The sequence below is a fragment of the Delphinapterus leucas genome, chromosome 12 (assembly GCF_059928025.1).
Source record: "Delphinapterus leucas isolate spDelLeu-1000000601 "Yukka" chromosome 12, BTC_Dleu_Yukka2, whole genome shotgun sequence".
Taxonomy (NCBI): Eukaryota; Metazoa; Chordata; class Mammalia; order Artiodactyla; family Monodontidae; genus Delphinapterus; species Delphinapterus leucas.
In genome coordinates this window covers 20,406,569-20,432,694 of record NC_143140.1, presented here as the reverse complement: position 1 = coordinate 20,432,694, position 26,126 = coordinate 20,406,569, and the positions used below count along the sequence as shown (strand labels likewise).

The 26,126-nt window shown below is 36.9% G+C and overlaps 1 protein-coding gene and 1 long non-coding RNA gene across 3 annotated transcripts in view; one reads left to right on the top strand and one right to left on the bottom strand.

Annotated features, from left to right (window-relative positions):
* The window catches only part of IRAK1BP1 (interleukin 1 receptor associated kinase 1 binding protein 1), a 41,317-nt gene extending 39,006 nt beyond the window's left edge, over positions 1–2,311 (bottom strand). The window contains exon 1 of the mRNA XM_089921759.1: positions 1,744–2,311. Coding sequence (XP_089777885.1) covers positions 1,744–2,058 — 315 coding nt within the window. The 5' untranslated portion in view covers positions 2,059–2,311. The remainder of the gene's footprint in view (positions 1–1,743) is intronic.
* The window catches only part of LOC149747839 (uncharacterized), a 439,951-nt gene continuing 415,802 nt past the window's right edge, over positions 1,978–26,126 (top strand). The window contains exons 1-2 of one of the 2 annotated variants that reach the window (XR_016395129.1): positions 1,984–2,193; positions 16,514–16,761. This is a non-coding gene — a long non-coding RNA (uncharacterized LOC149747839). Of the gene's footprint in view, positions 2,194–16,513; positions 16,762–26,126 lie in introns of both variants that reach the window. The other variant, XR_016395130.1, reaches the window with a different exon arrangement.

Sequence of the window (26,126 nt, the reverse complement as noted above, 5' to 3'; positions counted from 1 at the left end):
AGCCACAAGAGGGAGGAGATATGGGTATATATTTATATGTATAGGTGATTCACTTTGTTATAAAGCAGAAACTAACACACCATTGTAAAGCAATTATACTCCAATACAGATGGTTAAAAAAAAAAAAAAGCTTTACCAGGTTGGGAGGAAGCCCTGTTTTTCACTTGCTAATTCCGTGGTGCAGAATAAAACAAATGATTTGGTGTCTAGCACACTACTTAGGCAAGCATTTACATCTAATATTTCATGTTTAACACTTCGTCATTTCAACGTTAAAAACAAAATTATTGCAGCAAATATCGCCAAATAAAACCCCATTCAATTTGAATTCTTTTATTTTACAAGTCTCTGCAGCTGATAATTACTTTCATCAAGAAGGATGGGCCACACCTCCTAGAGAAATGGAAATAAAAACAAAAATAAACAAATGGGACCTAATGAAACTTCAAAGCTTTTGTACAGCAAAGGAAACCATAAACAAGACCAAAAGACAACCCTCAGAATGGGAGAAAATATTTGCAAATGAAGCAACTGACAAAGGATTAATCTCCAAAATTTATAAGCAGCTCAGGCAGCTTAATAACAAAAAAACAAACAACCCAATCCAAAAATGGGCAGAAGACCTAAATAGATATTTCTCCAAAGAAGATATACAGACTGCCAAAAAACACATGAAAGAATGCTCTACATCACTAATCATTAGAGAAATGCAAATCAAAACTACAATGAGGTATCATCTCACACCAGTCAGAATGGCCATCATCAAAAAATCTAGAAACAATAAATGCTGGAGAGGGTGTGGAGAAAAGGGAACCCTCTTACACTGTTGGTGGGAATGTAAATTGATACAGCCACTGTGGAGAACAGTATGGAGGTTCCTTAAAAAACTACAAATACAACTACCATATGACCCAGCAATCCCACTACTGGGCATATACCCTGAGAAAACCATAATTCAAAAAGAGTCATGTACCAAAATGTTCATTGCAGCTCTATTTACAATAGCCCGGAGATGGAAACAACCTAAGTGTCCATCATCGGATGAATGGATAAAGAAGATGTGGCACATATATACAATGGAATATTACTCAGCCATAAAAAGAAACGAAATTGAGGTATGTGTAATGAGGTGGATAGACCTAGAGTCTGTCATACAGAGTGAAGTAAGTCAGAAAGAGAGAGACAAATACCGTATGCTAACACATATATATGGAATTTAAGAAAAAAAATGTCATGATGAACCTAGGGGTGAAACAGGAATAAAGACACAGACTTACTAGAGAATGGGCTTGAGGATATGGGGAGGGGGAAGGGTAAACTGTGACAAAGCGAGAGAGAGGCATGGACATATATACACTACCGAACGAAAGGTAGACAGCTAGTGGGAAGCAGCCGTATAGCACAGGGAGATCAGCTCGGTGCTTTGTGACCGCCTGGAGGGGTGGGATAGGGAGGGTGGGAGGGAGGGAGACGCAAGCGGGAAGAGATATGGGAACATATGTATATATATATAACTGATTCATTTTGTTGTGAAGCTGAAACTAACATACCATTGTAAAGCAATTATACTCCAATTAAAAAAAAAAAAAAAAAAAGGATGGGCCAAAGATTCACTCTGCCAGGTACTCGCGCCTTCTAATGCCACCGATGACACAAAAGTGTCCCAGACGCTCCCCACCCCCCAACCCCCGCCGCCGGGTTTTCTTGGGCAGGCCAGAAGCTCCTCGCCCGCGGAGCTCTCACCTGCACGCCCTGCTGCTGGAGGGTCTGCGTGATGTAGTCCAGGCGGCGGCAAACGCTCTTCTTGGCCTCGGCTGCCGCCTCCTTGGTGCTGCTCATCTGCACGACCACCTGCGCCCGGTCGGGGGTCGCAGACACCTCCGCAGTGCCGCTTACATGCACCTCGCGGGTGGCAGTCTGGGTCTGCGCTGAGGAGAGAGGGCGGCGGAGGCCGGGCAGCGTCTCTCCGCCCGAGAGCAGATAGTTCTCCCGGCCCCGGTCAGCCCAGGGAACCAGTTCCACGAATACCCGGGACTGAGGGGCCTGTTGCACCGACATAGTGAGGGCAGCTGGGTTTCCATAGCAACTCAGAGCCTACGGCGGCCGCAGGGGTCCAAGCGCGTCAGGGATTGCTCCTGCGCGGCGCAAAGAATGCCGGGATGAGGTTGGAGGTCCAGGAGCTCGTGGCGCGAGGTACTTAAATCCTTGCGGAGCATCTTAAAGCGTCTCCTTTACAAGTTGTTGGCTGAGCGGGTCGCTCTGGTTTTTAACTTGTTTACCTTACGGCCTTTATAAACCGTAGCGAGGTTTCTCTGCGGCCTTCCTCTCAGTGAGCTCCCATTTCCACGCGCTCCGTCGGCCTCGGCCGGCCACGTACCTTGCCGGCCTCGGAAGTTTCCTGATAGGCCCCGCGGCGCTTTTATCTTTCTCTGATGCCAGTCTGCGATTGTCACAGCTTTGTCTTTCCTTTTGTCTGACTTTACCATTTTACTTGGGCACAGCTTTTTGGACCGCGCAGCACCTTGGATCGCCAGAGATTTGTGTTGGAATGAACAGCTCTTTACTAGTTTGATCTTGGAAGTTGATGATTCCTCGAATCTCAGTTTCATCGTCTATAAAGCCGTGTTGATAATACATTCACATTTGCAGTGTGGTTATAAAGTGTTTGCCATATGGAAAGCAGAAAATAATGGATAGTAGTAATAGCTAAAGCTTTGGCATGCTTTTCAAGTCTCTTGAATTTTCTCTAAAATTCCTGGAGTGGTTCTGGCCTTGAATAAGGAGAGGCGAAACTCAAGCGGTAGCAAAGCACATACAACATGGACATTACAGGGCCTGTACTACTTAGTTCTTGTCAATACCCTTTGCTTGGCACAACAACAGAATCCTTAACCCAGTGACCTGCATTAAGTAGGTTTTCTTCTTACCAATAAGTAATGATGTACAAAAATAGACCTCCTATACCATGAGGAAAAAAATTTTTTTTTGGATAACTAATTTAAAAAAAAAGGACAACTGTTCTCTTGAAAGGAGCCTGAACAAGCCAACTGACAATCTTCAGGTAGTTTCCTTTCTATCATTTTTCTTTTATTTCTAATTAGTATAATTCAATTAAATCAGATGGTACCCCCCCCACCTTCATTTGGCTTATTACTGGGTGAAGTAGTTTTGTATATATTTATTTTGATGTTTATTATTAGCTAAAAACAATTATATGTTAGTATTTTAATTTAAAAACTTTCCCACCATAATTTTTTAAGTAATTTGGGTCACCCAAAATAATGTTTCTTGAATTTCGTAGAAAATTCTTTTTCTTTAATGATAAATGTGGAAAAATATAATCTCCAAAATGAACTATTGAATGAATGAATGTCATAAGTAAGAAGCAGTAGGAGTTTTAAGTGCATATAAATATTTAGGGTATGATAAAAGTAGGTTTTAAATAAATGGGAAAATGAGTAAGTGGTACAGGGATAATTGGTTGGCTATGTGAAAAAAGAATTGATCTGGATCTTACATCATGCACTAAAAATAAAATTCAGATGACAAAAAAATAGTAAGAGAACATGGGTGAATATATATATAATTCTGGGAATGAGAAGAACTTTCTAGGAATGATTTCAAATGCAGCAACTGTAAGAAAAGGTCTGAAAAATTTGACTACACTGAAACAACTTCAGTATGTGAAACAAAACAAAAAGATGAGGGGGCAAATAAATTGGGGAAAATATTTGTGTAAAAAGCGAATAGTCAATGTTTAGTGAGCTCTTACCAGAATAAAATGAAAGAAAACTGCATAATGAACACAGAGGCAAACCGCTGGTTAGTCAGGGCTGCCATAATAAAATACCATGGAGTGGATGGCTTAACAGAAATTTGCTTTCTCTGGAGGCTAGAAATCCAAGATGAAGGTGTTGACAGGTTTAGTGTCTCCTGAGGCCTCTCTCCTTGGTTTGCTGACAGCCTTCTTACTGTGTCCTCACATGCCTTTCCTATGTGTGCAAGCATCCCTGCTGTTTCTTTGTCTTCTTATAAGAATACCAGTTCTGTTGGATTAGAGCTCTACCCTAATGACTTTATTGAACCTTAATCTCCTCTTGAAAGACCCTGTCTCTAAATAATCATATTGGGGTTTAGCACCTCAACGTATGAATTTGGGTGGTGGTGGGGACACAGTTCAGTCTAAAACACAAGCTAGTAATGCAGAAACACCAGTAGTCTATAACGAGAAAAAAAATTTAGTAGTTAAAAAATGCAGATTTTACAATAAATATCCTTTTTGTTGGCCTGTCATTTTGGAAAATGACAAAAGAAGTAGGAATGGAGATGGAATAGATAAAAGATTAATTTTGAAAGAAGAATGGAATAGTTCATGGTGAAAGAACTATATAGTAAATAAAAGAGAAGGATAAACCAAAGCTGACTAAGGTTTCTAGTCAGGAGAACTGGGAAAATGAGAATGATAAGAGTATGTCCATTGTTCAGCTAACAATGACCTAGTTCTCCTTTAGAGTCAATGCTGAGCCTCTAGCAATCATTTTTAATAACATGATTCTTGACTTTGTACTTTACACAATTTGATTAGATGTACTTTACACAATTTGATTAGATGCAGAATAGGCACTTGATTCCAGCTAGGCCAGTTAGAGGTTTTTTGTTTTTATTATTCATGGGAATCTATATTTACACCAAATTTTAAAAATTCAATCTCTCAGATGGTGGACCATGACACACACACACACACACACACACACACAACTTTGAGAGATAATAGATTTGCCATTTTTCACATACCATTTCTAGTACAGAAGCAGAAAATGTCAGTGTGTCAATGTATAGAGAAAAGGAAAGAAAAGAGAGAGGAAGTCACTCAGAGAGGAGCAGAGATGAGATTAAGAATCCAAATGCAGTTCCAATTTATGTTTATAGAATTTTCCTTAGTCCTGTCTTCATTCCTGGAGTTCTATAAAATATTCCTGTATCCTTATCGTAAAATCTCACCTGCCTTTTTTTTAATGCATAAGTAGGTTGATTGAGTTTTATGTTATCTTAAAACTAAGCATTTTGACTGATAACAGTGGATAATAGAGGAGGATTCAAAGAACACTTATATAGCTTTCAGCCATAAGGAATTTATAGAGCACCACACAAAGTGGATCATTAGGTGCACAGTTTAAAGCTTCACTCTTGGAGAAAATTTTGCTTTTCACTGTCATTCAGTTGAATGATTGTCATGCAGCTATTTTGCATTTCCAACTAGAACCTGTTTATCTAGGCAGCCTACCCATAAACCTATCCATAAAACCACAGGCTTTTCCCTCTTCCTTTAGCATTTTATACAAGAAGCCCTATATAACCATTGGTATGAGCTGAGAATGGTGTTATAGTGGAACCTTGGTGAGTGGCATGGGAGTCTGAGTAACCTCTTCATTGAGCTTGCTTATGTCCTCTGGTCCTGGTCATCCTTCCTTTTGTTAATGTGATGTATCACATTGATTGATTTGCAGATATTGAACCATCCTTGCATCCCTGAAATAAATCCCACCTGACAATGGTGTATGATCCTTTTTGTGTATTGTTGAATTCAGCTTGCTAATATTTGTTGAGGATTTTTGCATCTATATTCATCAGAGACATTGGCCTGTAATTTTCTATTTTGTAGTGTCTTTGTTTTTGGTGTCAGGGTAATGGTAATTAATTAATAATAATTAATGATAATGTGACCTTGTAGAATGAAAATGGGAGTGTTGCCTCCTTTTCAATTTTTTTGACTAGTTTGAGAAAGATAGGTATTAGCTCTCCTTTTTATATTTGGTAGAATTCCCCTCTGAAGCTGTCTGGTCATGGAATTTGCTGAGAGTTGTGTTATTTATTTATTTATGTATTTATTTTATTACAAGTTCAGTTTCACTAGTGATTGGTCTGTTCAGATTGTCTATTTCTTCCTGATTCAGTCTTGAGTGGTTGTATGTTTTTAGAAATTTATCCATTTCTTCTAGGTTGTCCAATTTTTTGGCGTATAACTGTTCATAGTATTCTCATGACTTTTTGGATCTCTGATATCAGTTATTTCTCCTCTTTCACTTCTCAGTTTGTTTATTTGGATTCTCTCTCTTTTTTTCTCGATGAGCCTGGCTAAAACTTTATCAATTTTGTTTATCTTTTCAAAAAACCATCTCTTGGTTTCATTGATATTTTCAATTTTTTTTTGGTCTCTATTTTATTTACTCTGTGAACTTTATTATTTCCTTCATTCTGCTGACTTTGGGCTTTGTTTGTTCTTCTTTTTCTAATTCCTTTAGATAGTAAGTTAGGTTGTTTATTTGAGATTTTTCTTGCTTACTGAGGTAGGCCTATATCACTGTAAACCTCCCTCTTAGAAGTGCTTTTGCTGTATCTGATAGATTTTGGAAAATTGTGTTTCTATTTTCATTTATCTTCAGGTATTTTCTGATTTTCTTTTTCATTTATTCATTGACCAAATAGTTTTTTAGTAGCATGTTGTTTAGTCTCTACATGTTTGTGTTTTTCCCATTTTTCTTTCTATAATTGAGTTCTAGTTTCGTATCACTGTGGTCAGAAAAGATGTTTGATATAATTGCTATCCTCTTAAATTTGTTGAGAATTGTCTTGTGGCCTAGCATGTGATCTATCCTGGAGAACATTCCATGTGCATTTGAAAAGAATGTGTATTCTGCTGTTTTTGGATGGAATGTCCTGTATATAGCTATTAAGTCCAGTTGGTCTAATATGTCATTTTTAAAAACATTTTTATTGGAGTATAATTGCTTTACAATGCTGTGTTTGTTTCTGCTTTATAACAAAGTGAATCAGCTATACATGTACATATATCCCCATATCTCCTCCCTCTTGTGTCTCCCTCCCATCCTCCCTATCCCATCCCTCCAGGTGGTTACAAAGCACCCAGCTGATCTCCCTGTGCTATGTGGCTGCTTCCCACTAGCTATCTATTTTATAACATGTCATTTAAGACCGATGTTTCCTTATTGATTTTATGTCTGGATGATCTGTCTGTTGACATAAGTGGGGTGTTAAAGTCCTCCACTATTACTGTGTTACTGTCAATTTCTCTCTTTATGTCTGCTAATATTTGCCTTATATATTTAGATGCTCCTATATTACGTGCATATATGTTAACAAATGTTATATTCTCTTCTTTATCATGATCCCTTTATCATTATATATTTCCCTTCTTCATCTTTTGTTATAGACTTTGTTTTAAAGTCTTTTTTGTCTGTTATGAGTATTTCTCCTGCTTCTTTCTTGTCATTTCCATGAAATATCGTTTTCAATTATTCACTTTTAGTCTGTGTGTGACTTTAGTTCTGAAGTGAGTCTCTTATAAGCAGTGTGTAAATGGGTCTTTTAAAAAAATTTATCCAATCAGCCACCCTATGTCTTTTGATTGGAGCATTTAGTCCATTGACATTTAAAGTGATTATTGATAGGTATATGTACTTATTGCCCTTTTGCTACTTATTTTCCAGTTGTTTCTGTAGTTCTTTACTGTTCTTTTCTTTAGGTTCTTGTGGTTTGATGATTTTCTTTAGTGCTATGCTTGTGTCCCTTTCTGTCTTGTTTTTGTGTATCTATTGTAGGTTTTTGAGATTATCATGGGGTTCATATACGTTGACTTATAAATATGTCTACTTGTTTTAAACTAGTAGTCATTTTAGTTTAAACACATTCTGAAAGATATATCATTTTTACTCCCTTCCCTCACATTTTTTGTTCTTGATATATTTTAACCTTCATGTTTATCCCTGTATTATTTGTTGTAGTTATAGTTGATTTTTACATTTTTTGTCTTTTAATACTAGCTTATTTATCTGATTCATCCTCAGCCTTTACTATATATTTGCCTTTGCTAGTGGGATTTTTCCTTTCCTATAGATATTTCTTGTTATAGCCTTTTCTTTTCCACTTAGAGTAGATCCTTTAACACTTCTTTTATGGTAGGTTCAATATTGATGAACTCTTAGTTTTTCCTTGTCTGAGAAGTTCTTTATCTCTACTTCAATTCTAAGTGATTATCTTGCTGGGTAGATTTTCCTAAGTTGGAGGTTTTCCCTGTTTAGCACTTTAAATATACCATGCCACTCTTTTCTGGCCTGCAAATTTTCTGCAGAAAAATAGCCTTATTGGGCTTCTCTTGTATATGACTCTGTTTTTCTCTTGCTGCCTTTCAAATTATCTCTTTATCTTTTGTCATTTTAATTACGACATGTCTTTGATGATGTCTGTTTGGGTTCATCTTGTTTGGGACCCTCTGTGTTTCCTGTACCTCACTATCTGTTCTTCAGGTTCAGGAAGTTTTCAGCCATAATTTTATCAAATGCATTTTTGGCCCTTTATTGCTTCTCCTTTTGGGACCCCCTATAATGTGAATATTGGTACTGTGTTGTTGTCCCACAGGTCCCTTAGACTATTTTTAAAAATTTGTTTTTCTTTTTGCTGTTCTTATGGGTGATTTCCATTATTCTATCTTCCAGATCACTTATGAGTTCTTCTGTATCACCTAGTCTGCTGTTAATTCCTTTTCGTGTGTTTTTCATTTCCATTATTGTATTCAGTTCTGAATGGTTCTTTTTTATATTTTCTAGTTCCTTGTTAAAATTCTCATTGTGTTCATCTATTATTTTCCCTTATTCAGCTAGCATTCTTATTATTCATGCTTTGAACTCTTTATATGGTAAATTTTTCATTTCTGTTTCATTAATTGTTTTTTCAGGAGTTTGCTCTTGTTCTTTCAATTGAAAAATTTCTGTCTTCTCATTTTGCTTAACTTTCTCTGTCTCTGTGAAATTTTTTCAAACAGTTAACCTATTGTGGTCTTGAAGGAGTGTCCTTGTATGGGAATGTACCTGTACTGTCTGTATGTATCCAGTGGCTTTGTTGGAAGAGCTGGATCTGACATGAGCATGAGTCAGTCTTTCCCCAAGGTTTGCTGGAAGCTGTCACCTTGGTAGGAGGTAGGGCTGGAGATGAAGGGGCAGAACCTCTTGTCCTGCTCATGCTTGGTGTCCCAGATATACTATTTTTATCTTTTGATGGATTTCTGCTGGACTGATTGTATGTTTTGGAGTGTCTGACAGGACCCATCTTTAGATGGGCAATTCTGTACATCTTCAAAAAAAATCTGTTAGAAGAGAATGGAGTAGTATATTCTAAATGCAGAGGTAAAAATGAAATTGAACATGAAGTGTGTATTAGTTAAACTGTCCCTCAAGAATGAGGGAAAAATAGAGATTTTTTCAGACATACAAAAACTTAGGGAGTTTACCAGTTACAGTCTCTCACTAAAATATTATCATAGAATATGCCTCTGTAGTATTAGTAATTCCAGGGACTTCCCTGGTGGCGCAGTGGTTAAGAATCTGCCTGCCAATGCAGGGGACACGGGTGTGAGCCCTGGTCTGGGAAGATACCACATGCTGTGGAGCAACTAAGCCCATGCGCCACAACTGCTGAGACTGCACTCTAAAGCCCACAAGCCACAACTACTGAGCCCATGCACCATAACTACTGAAGCCCATGTGCCTAGAGCTTGTGCTCTGCAACAAGAGAAGCCACCATAATGAGAACTCCGAGCACCACAACAAAGAGTAGCCCCTGCCTGCCACAACTAGAGAAAGCCTGCATGCAGCAAAAAAGACCCAACACAGCCAATAAATAAATTAATTAATTAAAAAATTAGTAAGTCCAAAGGGAAGGCATGGCATAGAAGAAACAACAACACAGAAATTGATAACATATGTCGAGAAAATTAATTACTTATTAAAAAGGATTTCTTATCTCTGTGTAAGTAGAACCACAGGATATAAAATTTTCAAAAAGGGAAAGGTGCTTAATAATGTCAAATGGTACAGATGGGAAAAAATTTGAGAATGGAGATAAGTCTATTGAATATAATATTTAGAAGATCATTAGTGACTTTCAAAGGATTGTTTCACTAGGAACTGAATGACAAGGGTTAAGGGATGAGTGAGTGACTAGAAAAAGGTAAATATTTGTTAATACTGTCTTAAGTTAATACTGCCTTCTGTTTTGCTTTTTTAAGAAAAAATAATTGTATTCAGGCTTTCCAGAAATGAAGGGAGATAATATCCTATTTTATCTCACAAATACCCCAGACACTTCAAATAGCTCTCCTTTTTGTCTTTTTTCATTATTTCCATGTTTGTTTTTTGCTTTATTAGAGGTTGCAGATGTTTATCTTCTGGTACCTGAAATGATATATGTAGAACAGGATAGTGGGCATAGTGTGTGCTGTGTCCATGGAGATTACTGCCAGTCATATTTATTTACTTGTCTCCCCTGCCCAACTTACACAGAGTTCCCAAGTCTAATGATTATATCTTCACCTTGAAAGTTACAAATTAGAGCCACCCCAGGACCAAGCCCCACCCACCAGTAGGCCAGCACTAGCCCCAAGGTGCCCCTAGCCAAGCTGTGCCAGGACCGAAGCCTTCCCACCAGTGGGCCGGCAGCCACAGTACAAGGCAGGGTCTGGCAGCCAACTGGAATGTGGGACAGCCACCTACCAGCCTATTTGTAGTAGTTGGCCCTGCCACAATAAAAGGGCCCACACAGCCCACATAAAGGGCACCCCTAGAGCATGTAGCACTGGTGACCAGAGCAGAGTGTGCTGCTGGGATCCACAGGACATCTCCTATATGAGGCCACTTCTCCAAGATCAGAGAATGTAACTGACTCACCTAATACATAGAAATAAACACTGAGAATTAGGCAAAATGAGGAGACATTGGAATATGTTCCAAATGGAGAAACAAGACAAAACCTCAGAAAAAGAACTAAACAAAGTGGAAATAAGCAATCTACCCAATAAAGAGTTCAAGGTAGTGATCATAAAGTTGCTCACCGAACTTTGGAGAAGAATGGATAAAAATAGTGGGAATTTTACTGAAGAGTTAGAAAACAGAGCTGAAGAATACAATAACTGAAATAAAAAAAATACATTGGAAGGAATCAAAAGTAGATTAGATGATATAATGGAATGGATCAGAGAACTGGATGACAAAGTAGTGAAAATTACCCAAGCTGAAGAGAAAAAAGTTTCTAAAAAATGAGAACATTTTAAGAGACCTTTGTGACAATATGAAGCATACTAACATTTGCATTATTGGGGTCTAAGAAAGAGATGAGAGAAAGAAAGGGGCAGAGGACTTATGTGAAGAAAAAATAGATGAAAACTTCCCTAACTTGATATAGGAAACAAACAAATTCATGTCCAGGAAGCACAGACAGTCCCAAGCAAGATGAACCCAATGAGGGCCACACCATAGTACATTCTAATTAAAACAGCAAAAATTAAAGATAAAAGAGAATCTAAAAAGCAGCAGAGGAAAAGCAACTAGTTACATATAAGGGAACACCCATAAGAAAACCAGTTGATTTTTCAGCAGAAACTTTGCAGGTCAGGAGGTGGAGAACTCCAAAGGAGTTCTTCCAATCCAAATTGGAAAGGAAGAAGTAAAACTGTCACTGTTTGCAGTGATATTATTTGTAGAAAACTATAAGTACATACCAAAAAAACTATTAGGAATAGTGAATGAATTAAGTAAAAGAGCTGGATACAAAATCAATATACAGAAATCTGTTGCATTTATATACACTAGTAATGAACTATCAGAAAGAGCAATTAAGAAAACAATCTCACAATCGCATCAAAAAAGAATAAAATACCTAGGAATAAATTTAACCAAGGAGGTGAAAGACCTGTACTTAGAAAATTGTAAGACATAAATAAAAGAACTTGAAGATGACACAAACAAATGGAAAGATACAATGTGCTCATGGATTGGAGCAATTAATATTTTTCAAATGTCCATACTACCCAAGGTAATTTACAGATTCAATACAATCCCTATGTAAATACCAATGGCAGTTTTCATGGAACTAAAACAAATAATTTAAAAAATTGTATGGAATCAGAAAAGACCCCAAATAGGCAAAACAACCTTGAGAACAAGGAGCAAAGTTGGGTGTATCACACTCCTTTATTTCAAACTATACTACAAAGCTATAATAATCAGTGGTACTGGCACAAAAACAGACACATATCTCAATGGCACAGAACAGAAAACCCAGAAGCAAACCCACATGTCTATGGTCAGTTAATCTATAACAAAGGAGGCAAGAATATACAGTGGGGAGAAGACAGCCTCTTCAGTAAATGGTGTTGGAAAAACTGGACAGCTACATGTAAAAGAATGAAACTGGACCATTTTCTTGCACCATATAAAAAAATAAACTCAAAGTGAGCAAGACTTAAATTTGAGACCTAAAACCATAAAACTCCTAGAAGAAAATGTAGGCAGCACCCTCTTTGATATCAGCCTTAGCAATATTTTTTTGGATGTGTCTCCTCAGGAAAGAGAAACAAAAGCAAAAATAAACAAATGGGACTACATCAAACTAAAAAGTTTTTCACAGCAAAGGAAACCATCAATAAAATATAAAGGCAGCCTACTGAATGAGAGAAGTTATTTGCAAATGATTTATCTGATAAGGAGTTAATATCCAACATATACAAATAATGCATGCAACTCAACATCAAAAGAAGAAACGATATGATAAAAAAATTGGTAGAGGACCTGAATACTGAATAAACATTTTCCCAAATAAGACATACAGGTGGCGAACAGACACATAAAAAAATGAGCAGCATCACTAATCATCAGGGAAATGCAAATAAAAACCACCATGAGATACTACCTCACACCTGTCAGAGTGGCTTTTATCCAAAAGACAACAAATAACAAGTTTTGATTATGATGTGGTCAATCATTAGAGATCTAACAGGGCACAGTGAGGTAGATGCTAAAAAGTCATCACAATTATCAAAGAAAAAAGATGTAAAAAATTTGATAAAGTAAGAGAGAAATACCATGGGAAAGAAAACACAGAATTTGGAAGCTAGAAGAAGCATAGTCTGATTTTACAGATGGACATACTAGAACAAACCAAAAAGTGTTTAAATTTACATACCCCAGATTATGGGGTGGAGGCAATCTAATGATCTTTCTACTGTGCCTTGCTGCTTCCCAGCAATCAATGATTATCTGCGCTACATAGAGGCCTACTGCTATTGTAAAAGCTCTTTTTCAAAGCAAATGAACAAATAATCTGCTTCATCTCTAGCCTTTCTTGACTTCTATAACACTCTATTCTTCTTGTTTTACTTCCTTCTCTGGTCATTTTTATACTGTATACTTTACTGACTTCTTTTTCTGACTGACTCAGTCCTCAGCCTACTTCTTCTGTCTAAATTTGTAACTATTTTCATGTATTCAGTTTTCACTTTTACTGACTCAGTTTTCTTATTTGTAAAATGAGAGAACCAGAGTAGCTTCTTTTTTACTTTTAAAAGCTGGGTCAATGACAATATAAAATGATGGATGTCATAAATTTTTATCTTAAAAGCCAGCATTGTCTGAACAGACACTTCACCGAAGAAGATGTACAGATGGCAAGTAGGCATATGAAAAGGTGTTCAACATCATATGCCCTTAGGGAATTGCAAATTAAACAACAGTGAGATACCACTACATCCCAATTAGAATGGCCAAAATTCAGAACTCTGATAACAGCACCAAGGGTTGATGATCATGTGAAACAACAGGAGCTCTCATTCGTTGTTGATGGGAATGCAAAATGGTACAGCCACTTTGGAAGGCAGTTTGACAGTTACTTCTGAAACTAAACATTTTTTATCATATGATCCAGCAATTGTGCCCCTTGGTATTTACCCAAAGGAGTTAAAAACTTAGGTCCACACAAAAACCTGCACATGGATGTTATAGCAGCTTTATACATAATTGCCAAAATTTAGAAGCAAGCAAGATGTCCTTCAGTATATGACTGGAAAAATAAACTGTGGTACATCCAGATAATGGAGCACTATTCAGTGCTAAAATGAAATGAGCTACCAAACCATGAAAAGATACAGAGAAACCATATTACTAAGTGAAATAAACCAATCTGAAAAGTTACATACTGTTTGATCTCAACTATATGGCATTCTGGAAAAGGCAAAACTATGGAGACACTAAAAAGATCAGTGGTTGCCAGGGATTAGGAGGGAGGGAGGGATGAATAGGCAGAGCTCAGAGGATTTTTAGGGGAAACTATCCTGTATGATAAGACAATCGTAGATACATGTCATTATTCATTTTTCAAAACCCATAGAACGTATAAAACCAAAAGTGAACCCTAATGTAAACTATGAACTTTGAGTGATTGTGTTGTGTCAGTGTAGGTTCATCAATTGTAATGAATCTACCACTGTGGTGCAGGACGTCGATAATGGGAAGGTTGTGTGTGTGTATGGGGACAGACTTTCTATGGGAACCCTGTATGTTCTGCATGATTTTGCTTTGGGCCTCAAACTGCTCTAGAAATACAGTTTATTAATTAAAATGAAAAACAGCGTTGTGTTGACAGTATTTTAAAAGGCAAAGGTATTTAGGGTAAAGTGACATGTATTGTCAGGATATGAACTGGAAATTTATGTCCTCTGAAGCTTAGTTGCTTTATATTTAAATGAATTATATGTATAAATATATGTATATATTTCAGAAAATATTAATAACCACTGGTACTAGAGTTCCACTTAGGGAACTGTCTTCATTTAGGAAAATGTCTTGATAAACTTCCATGACTGTGGAAGGTGAGGCCTTTTCAGTGAGGTGTAGAAGGAGAGTGCAATACAAAGAGAGAACTAAGCAGTTATGCATAAAGAAGTGAACATAGATGTGGAGGAGGAATGCCAGGAAGAAAGACAAGGGAGGATGGAGTTAGAAAAAAGGCCATAAAACATAGGTAACAGGCTGAATCTGTGGAGAAAGAAAGAAAAATTCCTATGCCACTATGGTGGCATGGTAGCTGAGAACTTTAAAGGCCTTTTGACAATGTAACAGCTCATGGCATTGCAGTGTCTATGTGATTTGGGGGAAATCAAGGAAAGAAGCTCTGTACAGAACAAAGAGAAGCAATCATCTCTAAGAGGTGAGGTGTATGAAATCAGTAGTTCAGCAGAAGTAAGAGCTACGGTTGACCATAAGAAAGCAAGTACATGGGACTAAGGGCAATGGAATTTCTCATAGGAGCCTTTCTCAAAGAGAGGATGAGGTTCCAGTTGACAGATCAGATGACTGGATTCACAGGACGATTATGGGGATATTTGAAGGTGTGCAGCACACATGGTAGTAAAAATTTAAGTAAACACACAACTTCCAACGGTCTTCTATAGTCCTGCCTCACTTTTCAAGCTGAGACAGCCTTGGCTTTGAGGATTATCTCTGAGTAAGGTAGTAGGGAAGCTCTGATGGAATAAAACTCTTACCCGGTACCTAACAGAGCATGGCAGAAAATTGCCTCTCTGAAAATGCCATTCACCCAGATACAGAAAAAGGTCTAACCCAAGTCATGTCCCCATAAGAATAGAATTAAGACATGTAATCTTTTCTTTTTCCAGATTTGTAGAAACATGGTAGAGTCACATGAAGCTTAGAAAGTATCATATTTTTGAGAACAGTAAAAGATTGTCCCAAGGAGGGTTAAGGTTAGATAAGTAACCTTCTGAGAATGGCAACAGAACTGAAAAAGGAAACAAATTATGTTCTCTCAGAAACGTGTTCGTAAGATTTAGTAGAGTCAGGAATACTGACTAACATGATATGGAAGTGCTCCTAAGATGCAATGAATACAGAAATAGAGAAAAAAAACATAGCAAATGACTAGCACTATTGGCTCTTCCCTTTTTCACTATCATAGTTACCATCCTTTTAGATAACTTTCCTGTCTGTTTGCTTCTAGACTTTCTCACCCAAACCAATTGCATAATTCAATGGCCACTAAAAGAAATTTGTTCACTTGCATCAGTAATTTAGAGCCCAGCCTGATCTTTCATATCAAATTCAAGTTTCAAGTCTTTGAACCTCCATGTTTCTTATTTGTAGTTCTAGTAGTTTTTGCCTATCTAATCTTTTGATGTGTCTTGATTTCTATCTCATTTATAGCCAAATTAGCTTAATGATTTCCATATATATCTTTTTGTATACAGAAATATATAAAAATTGTTATACAGAGATAACAATTTTATCTACCCTTCATAGCCAGCTCACTAGGCATCTGCCTATGAAGAAAATACTCTGCTTTCATCTTAATCACTTCATGTTCTGTCCTTACCATTTGCTTAATCATCCCACTGAGGTCAGTATACTGAGGTGGTGACAGTTCCTGTGAGTTCTGCAGTGTTACTTAGAAAGAGCATGGGCTTTTGGGTCCTACAGACCTGTGGTTGAATGTTGTTTTCTAGATCTGTGACCTTAGGGAATTTATTTGAATGTTTCAGAGACTCAGTGTCCTTATCTGTAAAATAGAGATAGTAATATGTACCTGCTGCAGAGACTGCTAATGTTTCCCTTTTATTCTTGGGCACAATAAATATTTTTAGCCTCTCTTGCAGACTGGTGTGTCCAGGCCTGAATTCTGGCAATGGATTGAAATGGAAAGAAAAAGCACCACTTCCTGCTTGGCTTATAAAAATCCCCCAAGTGCGCTCTTCTCTTATTTTCTCCATCTGCTGGCTTACTGGGGAGGACTCCAGAGACCTATGAGAAACAAGAACTTTAAGACAGAAGGAGCTTGGAACAGAGCCTGCTGCCACTCCTTTGCCACCCCATCAGATATAAGCAAGAGATAACATTTATTTTGGTAAGTCACTGAAACTTGGAGGATGTTTGTTTCAGCAGTTAGCCTACCCCAACTAATACACCTTTAGGATTATTATAAAGATTACACGAGGAATCTTTATAAAGTATCTGACATAAATTAAGTGTTCAGTAAATGACAGTTATTGTCACCATCATCCTTTACATGTATAAGCATGTGAGTATTCAGGCATTGCAGGTACCAGGATTCCCCCAAATGATCAGACCGACAGGATCTGAGTTGGCAGGACTGACTTCTTGCTGCTACTCTTACAGTTAGACCCATTGATATTTCTCAGATTCCTTGGAATTATAAATGATTAATTCATTTAGTTATAGATTTTTAAATTCAGTTATAGTTGACATATAACATTATATTAGTTTCAGATATACAATGTAAATGATTCGATATTTGCACTTATTGAAACAATCACCACGATACATCTAATCAACATCCAGCTATAGATTTTGACATCACATATTTAATCCTTTTGTTGGCCTGTTCATTTTATTCTCTGTCATTGTACCATGTGATACCCCTAACTTAAGTCACATGTTTTATACTGTGATTGTATACCATTTAGGATCCAGGGGAGAGAGACTAGACTAGTGCTGTTCAGTAGAAATGCAATGCAAGCCACAAACATAATTTAAAATTTTCTAGTATTGATAGTTACATTAGAAAAGTTTAATAAAACCCAGGTGAAATTAATTTTAATAATTCATTATCTAACCTAGTATATCCAAAACATTAAAATTTCAACATGTAATCAGTATTCTTTGCATTCTTCTTTTCATGCTGATTCTTTGAGATCAGTGTGTATTTTACACCAACAGACTGTTTTGATTTAGACTAGACTGATTCCAAGTGTTCAATAGCCACATTTGCATAATGGCTGCCATATTAGACAGCTCGGGAATGGGCAAATGAAAAGACCTATCACCACTTCTGAAAAAAAATCTTCAAAGTCATGTGCTACATTTTCTTTGTAGAGAGAGGATAGCATTATTCTTATTGTTCTGGGAGACTAGACGTAGGAGGGCAAACATTCAGATCATCAGGTTCAGGAGATGGACATTTTACTTATAGGTGTCATTTATCTGGAGATACAAGTCAGGAACCTTCTTTGTAGCTCTATCTTCTGTGGTACTTTGTACATAGAAGGCTCTTACTGAGAGTCTTCAATGGGATGATCAATGTTCATACAATTATGTATTCAACATTCATAAATTTATAATAAAAATATTTATAACTTTTACAGGAAAACTAACATTTTGAGCTTGTGTGCTAAGGGAAGCCATGCAAGATCCTGGTATATGGTAACCCCCAATGTCTAAGTTAGCGATAAAATGTTTATTTTTCTTAAGGAAAAACTAATTACTCCTGGCCTCAGTTTTCAAAGGAAATTTAACATTTTTGTATAAAACATAGACTTCAGAAATCCATTACTGTATATTGAAATGCACATCTATCCTTGTTTAATGAAAGCATAGGAATTAGTCACTTTCCAGTGTATAAAAAAAGAGTTTAGTTCAAAGACATTGGATTTACCAAAGTAAAGAGTATTTGAATAGAATACTTACTTTAAAGGTGACAGGCAGTCACTCCTAGGAAGGAAATAATATGTTGCAAGTTTGAAAGAAAATGGTTTACATAAGGTGTTATTTCATGAAAAGGAAATAATGTCTTTGATATTCAAAGCACCAAAAAAGAATTTAACACACTGTGCTAGAGAAACCAGAGATAACATTTGATGGTTAGAAAAGATAGGGTTTTAAGAAAAAAATGTTACCTCGTTTTCCTCTTCCATCACAGAAGGGAGATTAGATATATGAGGAGTTAGATATTAGATATATGGGGGAGTTAGGGGGAAAGTAACATATACAAATCAGATGGTATAAGGAAAAATTAATAGAGCTAAATGCAGATTGTTAAATGATAATGGAAAGTGGTCATTTTTTTTAAAAGATTTATTTTATTCTTTATTTATTTAATTAATTTATTTTTGGCTGTGTTAAGTCTTAGTCACGGCACGTGGGATCTTTCGTTGTGGTGCACGGGCTTCTTTCTAGTTGTGGCATGCAGGTTTTCTCTCTAGTTGCGGCATGTAGACTCCAGGGTGCATGCGCTCTGTAGTTGTGGTGCACGGGCTTAGCTGCCCCACGGCATGTGGGATATTAGTTCCCTGACCACGGATCAAACCCGCGTCCCTTGCATTGTAAGGTGGATTCTTTACCACTGGACCACCAGGGAAGTCCCAGAGGTCATGTTTAGCATAACTATATATTTTTAAAACTATAGTCATTATGTTGTATAATATATCCCCAGTACTTGTTTATCTTATAAACACACTGTATATTAAAATTAGAGTGCACTGTCGGTGGCAATGTAAATTGGTACAGCCATTATGCAAGTTTCTCAAAAAATTAAAAATAGAACTACCATTTGATACAGCAATCATACTTCTCCACTGTCATTTCCAGTTACTCCTTACCCACCACACTACAGAGAACTGAAGACTAGGCTTGCTCTTAATGCAAAAGGCATGGCTTCACAGTCATAAACTTGGAATAGAGGACTAGCTCAGCTGTTTTACTTCCGGTAGGAGACAGAGGGGCTTTAGATGAACTCTCCAAAAGCAAAGCCATAGGTTTGGGGAGATGTTCTCTGGCCTTCAACTTGCATGTAGCTATCAATTTAGTAGTTGATTCATTAGGTGACTTAGAATACATTTTGCAATGTTTTATTCTTGGAAAATTTATCAAGAAGTTACATTTATTAATTTTTTAAGGTCAGATGATTCTGACCTTAAAAAAATTTGCTGATTACAATTATTACAGCCTTGCTTTATATCATTGGATTGTTTACTTTCAAAATTGATTCTCTCTCTTTCTTTCTCTCTACTTTTGAAGGGGCCAGGAAAAGAAAGTTTTGGGTAAGAAAGTTTTAAACAAGTTTTTTGTTACATGAACTTAGGCCTTAAGCACTGTAGTTATAGTGCCTGATGGGTAAAATTGCCTTGCCTTTAAGGAAGATTCATAATAGTTAAAAAAAAAATTAACCCTTATGAGAAAATTTCAGCATAAATTGTTTGAACCAATGAAAAATTCAGTTCTTTAATTCATCTTTTTGTATCTTACTTCACTGGCTTTAACTTAAGAAGAATAAAGATATGTAGAAAATGAAGCAATATGATTTCTCAGAAAGATATTGACAGTTTCTTTTACTTTCATTATCAAAATAAGTACTTTTCTTAAGTAGGATGAAAATACTGATTCACCTCTGTAAAACTTCAATCACTACTTTGGGTGACTAGTACCCTGGATTTGCTGTGGGTCTCTTGGAAGTTTGAGCTATAATGGCCCCTTGACACAAGGAGCAGCAGACTGTACAAGTCTCCTGACAGACAAAGTAGGGAGAGCAGTGAAAAACTTGGATTTCTAGCGAGAAGACAGCAATGGAACTGTTCCTTGACTTCCATGGTTGTTTGCCACAACTCTTCAAAAGTTTACAGTCAGAATATTTATTCATAAAGCATGAAATATACAGTCATGCCTTTTACTTCTAATTGTGGATACCTAAATTATGCAATTTTGGCCTATTATGGCTAATCTGGAAAATAATAGTTTCATTATATAGTATCATCTACAGACTCCTTGGACTGTTCTAGAATTATATGACATGAATGCTAAATTTTTATGACATTTAAGTATGGATGCTCCCCATGGTATTTAAAGCTAATAATAATAATCCCCTAAATTCACATTTTAATGAAGCAAAAAAAAAGAAAACTGATTAGGTTCAAGTGCATAAAGTTCATGCTGCAGGAAATGTTGTTTACTAAATTCTTCCGTTTACTAAAAAATTAAAACTGGCTCTTTTAAGGAGCCATTTCTGCACTGAGTATGGAAAGGCATAGACACTATATTAAAATATAGGATAATGCATATGTTTAAGTTTTGTTGTCTCCAAAACACTTTGGTATTGACTGGTTCGTGTATGAAAAACATGAGTTTCTATGCCATCATGCTGACTAGAAACTTCTTCAGATTGTCCAGTGGCTTGAGAGAACTTGAAGTAACATTTTAAGCAGTAGCTCCCCAAAATGTACATTACTTAGTAAGTTTTGTACTTAAATATTACTGTTTTTCACATGATTTTAATAGGTATGTTTTAAAAGACTTGCTCCCCCTTATTCCCTGTCCTCGGTTGTATTATTTTTCCCAGCTATTCACGGCCTTTCCTGCAGGAGAATTGTACTTCCCAGCCCCAGGCTTGGCCATGTGCTTTTCTTCGTGAGCATGAATGATAGATACATATTGGCTAGGCAGAAACATTACTTGCCATCAGTCATTCCACTGTTGTTCTTTTCCCTCTGTCACAAGAAGTGTGCATCATGGATAGGGGTTGTTCCTTCAGCTTGGATCCTGGAAAGATGTGTGGGACAGAATCACAGCCAATCTGCAGTCAGTTTATGATGTGATGTGGGCCAGAGATAAACCTTCATTCTTGTAAACAACAAGATTTGAGGGTTGCTTTTTAACCACAGCAGAAACTAGCAAAAGCTGACTTCTCAGACTGTAGTTATAGCCCTTGTTGAAAGAAAAAAAAGGGGGAGGCTAGGAGGTTATATAACTCAACTCTGTTCCACCAACCTCCACTTCAGCCTACAACTGCTTGGGTCCAATCCGCCTTTTTTTTTTTTTTCTTGAGAATTTGAACAAAGAGACATAGACTGTTGTGTTCAGTTACGGTGTACGTGAGTTGAAAGGTCTTGTAGAGCAAGGGTTAGAGTTGGCTCCACAAGCTAAAGTTATGAGGCAGCAGAACGTATTAGTGGAAGCTAATGCAGATTATTATAACAGTTAACATTTACTGAGAGCTCACTTGGGGCCAAACGTTACTTCAAGCACATTCTATCTCTTTTGATCCTCATATCCATGCTATGAGCAGAGCCATGTTGAAACTTACAATTGCAGTAAGCACTGAAAAGATTATGGTGCTTTGTCATCCCTCCCCTAATGCAAGCACACACCAAATGGAATTTCATATAACTATTAGTTGTTAATATCACTACTTTGATAACCATTTTGACGCTTTTTCATATCCATTAAAAATGTTTTATCATTTCATCTTGACAACCCTGCTTTACTGGTACAATGAGTACATCCTTATTCTGCCTATGGGGTAACATATCACTGCTTTTGAGGTAGGTACTAATTATTATTCCATTTTACAAATAAAAGAGTGAAAGCTTCAAGAGGTTAAAAGTTTGTCTATGGTCTTATAGATAGTAAGGGTTAGAACTGGGTTTAGAATTGAGGTTCAAACTCAGATTTATTAGGTATCAAAATCAGTGTACTTAGCCATAGCAGGAAAAAAAAAAAGAGATTAGTGGCTAGGCAGCTCCTGAGAGACAGCAAGAAGGATCTATGCTCTTGATTTTCCAGTTTCTCATTCCCAAGCAGCCTGGCTCTACTTAATATACTGCCCTTATATGTAGATGGGGGTTAGGGGATGGGAGGGGGAAGGGAAGCCAAGAAAAGTGCCCTCATCCATTTGCTTTTAGTGTTACTCTCCATTAGAGGTATCCTTAAACAGTACTAAATTTTACTAGATTTTAGTGAAATGACTGTTCAGTTTTTGCTAAAGCCCTCTTTCACATTAGGCCACAGACACGAGTGCAAACAGCTAGGCTGGGGCAGATTGAATGACAGCTACTCAGAATGTGTAAAAATTTGGCAAATAAGACTTTGTTACTTGATCAAACTTATTGTGCCTGGTTCTTCTACTTCTTAGAATAAGTCCTGTCTTCTGTTGTTCCTCAGTCCCTCATGTAAAAACTTGTGTCTTGTGTAGTGACTCAGTTTCCCAGATATGCCTGTACATTTCTGACCCCAAATGGTAGTGGTAAGAGTGTTTATTCTCTAATCAGACTGCTATCAATAGCATCACCTGCTAGGCATGACCTTGGGTAAATTACTTTTCTAAGTCTCTGTTTAACAGTACCTACCACATTGGGCTATTGAGTGAGTGAATACATAGAAGTTTCTGGCACAGGCTGAGTGATGAATGAATGTTGACTGCTTGGTTATTTATTGTCTACATACAGTGCCTAGTGTGCTTACCAGCTGATAATCCTTTGAAATTACTTTGAGGCCTAGAGTTTCCAATCCAATAGTTTAGAAAGCCCAGAATCTAAGTTCATCAAAATGGAGTAAGTCTTTAAGGTATTTGGGGTTTTCTCTTAAAAGGGAGTTGAAATATTGAAAGGATCTTCCAAAGTCAAGTCTCCCCTGAAGGCCCCTGTGTTGCTGCTCTCTCTGGTCAACATTATTCTGTTTCACTGCCAGGCATGGTGCAAAGGAGTTCCTTACACTAATTGTAGCTGGATTGATCCTGCTTAGGGATTCCCTATAGGGACTAAAATTCAAGACCTTCAGCTGTTTAATTATGATCTGATGTCTTAAGACTTGAAGTTTTGCTGTATCCTTCCCTTCTGCAATTTATGGGCTTTTGGTAATTGGTGGTGCAGTAGGGAGCCTCTCCCTGTAATCACAAGGCATGGACCAAGAATTCTCAGTTCTCTATCATCTGTAGGCACAGCGCCTCAGCTGTTAAGAAGCTTCAGCTAGGGGTATCTATAGCATGCAATCATATTGACTAGAGTTTAGACCAGTGATTTTCGAACTTCAGTATACATCATAATCACCTGGAGGGCTTGTTAAAATGTAATTTTTGGTCTTTGTCCTCTGAATTTCTGATTCATTAGCTCTGGGGAGGGTCTGAAAATTTGCATTTCTAACAAGTTCTCTAGGACATGATATTGCTGGTCCAGATACATAGAAATATTCCTATAATTGTTACGCTAAAAAGTGTTTAAAAATTTAAATTGTCTGCTCTTCATAGGGATTTTGCCGTTGAAGAATCTTTTTATAAACCAGTATCATATCAGATATGGATATATTTGACTGACAGACACAACTGTATAAAAGTTATTGAAAGGGACATACTGAATTTGCTCTCAAACCAAGGTATATAGTTACAGCATTCATTTGTATGCTGACTGCTTTTTATTTTGTAATTATAAAAGTTAAACAGAAACATATTTGGGTGAAGTACAAAGATAAGAAAAATTGGATTTAATAATATGAAACAGATTTTTTTTAGTGATTGAAATTTTGTATTTAAAAGTATTTTTTCAACTTTACTGAAGTATGATTGACAAATAAAAATTGTACTTATTTAGGTTGTACGAGTTGTTTTTTTTTTTTTTTTTTTTTTTTTGCGGTACACGGGCCTCTCACTGTCGTGGCCTCTCCGTTGCGGAGCACAGGCTCCAGACGCGCAGGCTCAGCGGCCATGGCTCACAGGCCCAGCTGCTCCACGGCATGTGGGATCGTCCCGGACCGGGGCACGAACCCGCGTCCCCTGCATTGGCAGGCGGACTCTCAACCACTGCGCCACCAGGGAAGCCCATGTACAAGTTTTTTAAAGGTATACAAGGTAGTATAGTGAAGTGATGACCACAATCCAATTAATTAACATATCTATTATATCACAAAGTTACCTGAAACAGATTCTCAAGAAGTATAATGCAGTTTTACTTTTGGGGGCTATATTTTTATAGAAATCAAAATGGGTTATGACCTAATTTGAAAGGCCTAAAATAACACTGCTGAAACTTACATTCTTTGCTGAACACTGATGAATGAGACTTAAACATATTTACTCCTAACAAGTCAATGTGCTCAAGAGGTATGTGAACTGATATTAATAACAAACATGTATTAACTGTTTATTATATGCCAGGCATTGTGCCAGATTCTTTCAATATATTAACTTTTCATTCTCACACAGTCGTTTAAGATAGATATTAATGTACTCATTTTAAAGATGAGAGGACTGAGGCTCAGAAAGTTTGAGTGACTTGCTTTGGTCATATATCCAGGTATTATTTGAGGGAAATTCTCACTCTCAGGTTTTAGCTTCTAATCAGTATTCGACATAGATTTTAGATCAGGGCAGAATTGAGAAGTCTCTGCATTGTCACTTTTTAACAACCTTTCCTCCTTCAGAAAATACACTCTTACCCTTTAAGTACGCAGGTTCTTCCTGATTTCTAGTCATTTATCTCTATCAAGAGGTTTCATTTTTCATTTGCATGTGAGAACACTCACACTAATGTGTTCACTCTGGCCTTTTAATCTTCTGTTAATTAAAGGCTCTGTTTCCTATTGAAATTTTAGGCAGTATTGTGCAGGAGACTTGTTTTTTGAGCAAAGTAAAATTCTTATCTCTGAAATCATGTAATTCCTGAGGTTTTGTCTAAAAGCTGACCTGCTTGTGTTATATTAGGATTCTTTGGAGCTTAGGAAAGAAACAGTGGGATTCTTGGTTCTGTTGCATTCTTTCTTCTAGCTGTACTCCTGAGGAGCTCTATGAAATTGGCCAAGTCACCTATCCTACTTACATTGCAGATTCCTCATCTACCTTTTATTCTGTGCCTTCATATTTTGATACTTCTGTAGCATGATCTTCTCTCTGAACACAATATTTAAAAATCAAAAGTGCCAATGCTTTCAATCATCAGACTTATTTAAAAAGCAAAGAGACAGTGTTGAGGACTAGAGTTGCTTTTCATGCATCTTATGCATGCCTCTAACTTACTTTAGAGCCTAATTTATTGTGTTTATTTCTTATTGTAGGGAGGTAGTTTTTGTAAGAACTATTCTGTTCTGGTGTTTCCTTTTTTCTTCTCACCAAGCATTCTATGAACATTACTCTTGAAATGCTTGATCTGAGCTAAGTTGACAAGTGCATACTTTCTTTCCTGAAGCAAAAGCCCATTAACACTTCATAAGGTTTCAAACCATAAAATTCCCAATACTCCAACTATTCTCTCCAATTCAGATTGACAAGTTTCCCACTCCATCAAATGCTTGGTAAAAGTGCATGATCATCCGTGTCTTCAGAAAAGTATGACACAAAAAGTGCAAAGCAATACATTTATAAGTTTTATTTCCAGAGTAGCAAAAACCAAACCACAGGAAAATTGCATTATGTGTTCTTTCAGTAATCAATTTATTCATGAATTCCACGTTTATTGAGGGCCCACTATAGATGGGACACTGATGCTGCAAGACTCGGACCGTCTGTTATAACATTTGAATGTACACGATTTTTACCTTGACTTTCTTGGTAGCTATACAGATATTTTCATCAGGATAAAAAAGTGAAAAATGTATCAAAGTAGTTTGAAATAATATTCTCTCCTTGTATTGCAGTCTCCTTCTATACCTCACTCTAAAGACCTCACCTTCCACACTCACAGAAGTTTATCAAGGCATTTGCCTAAATGATGACAG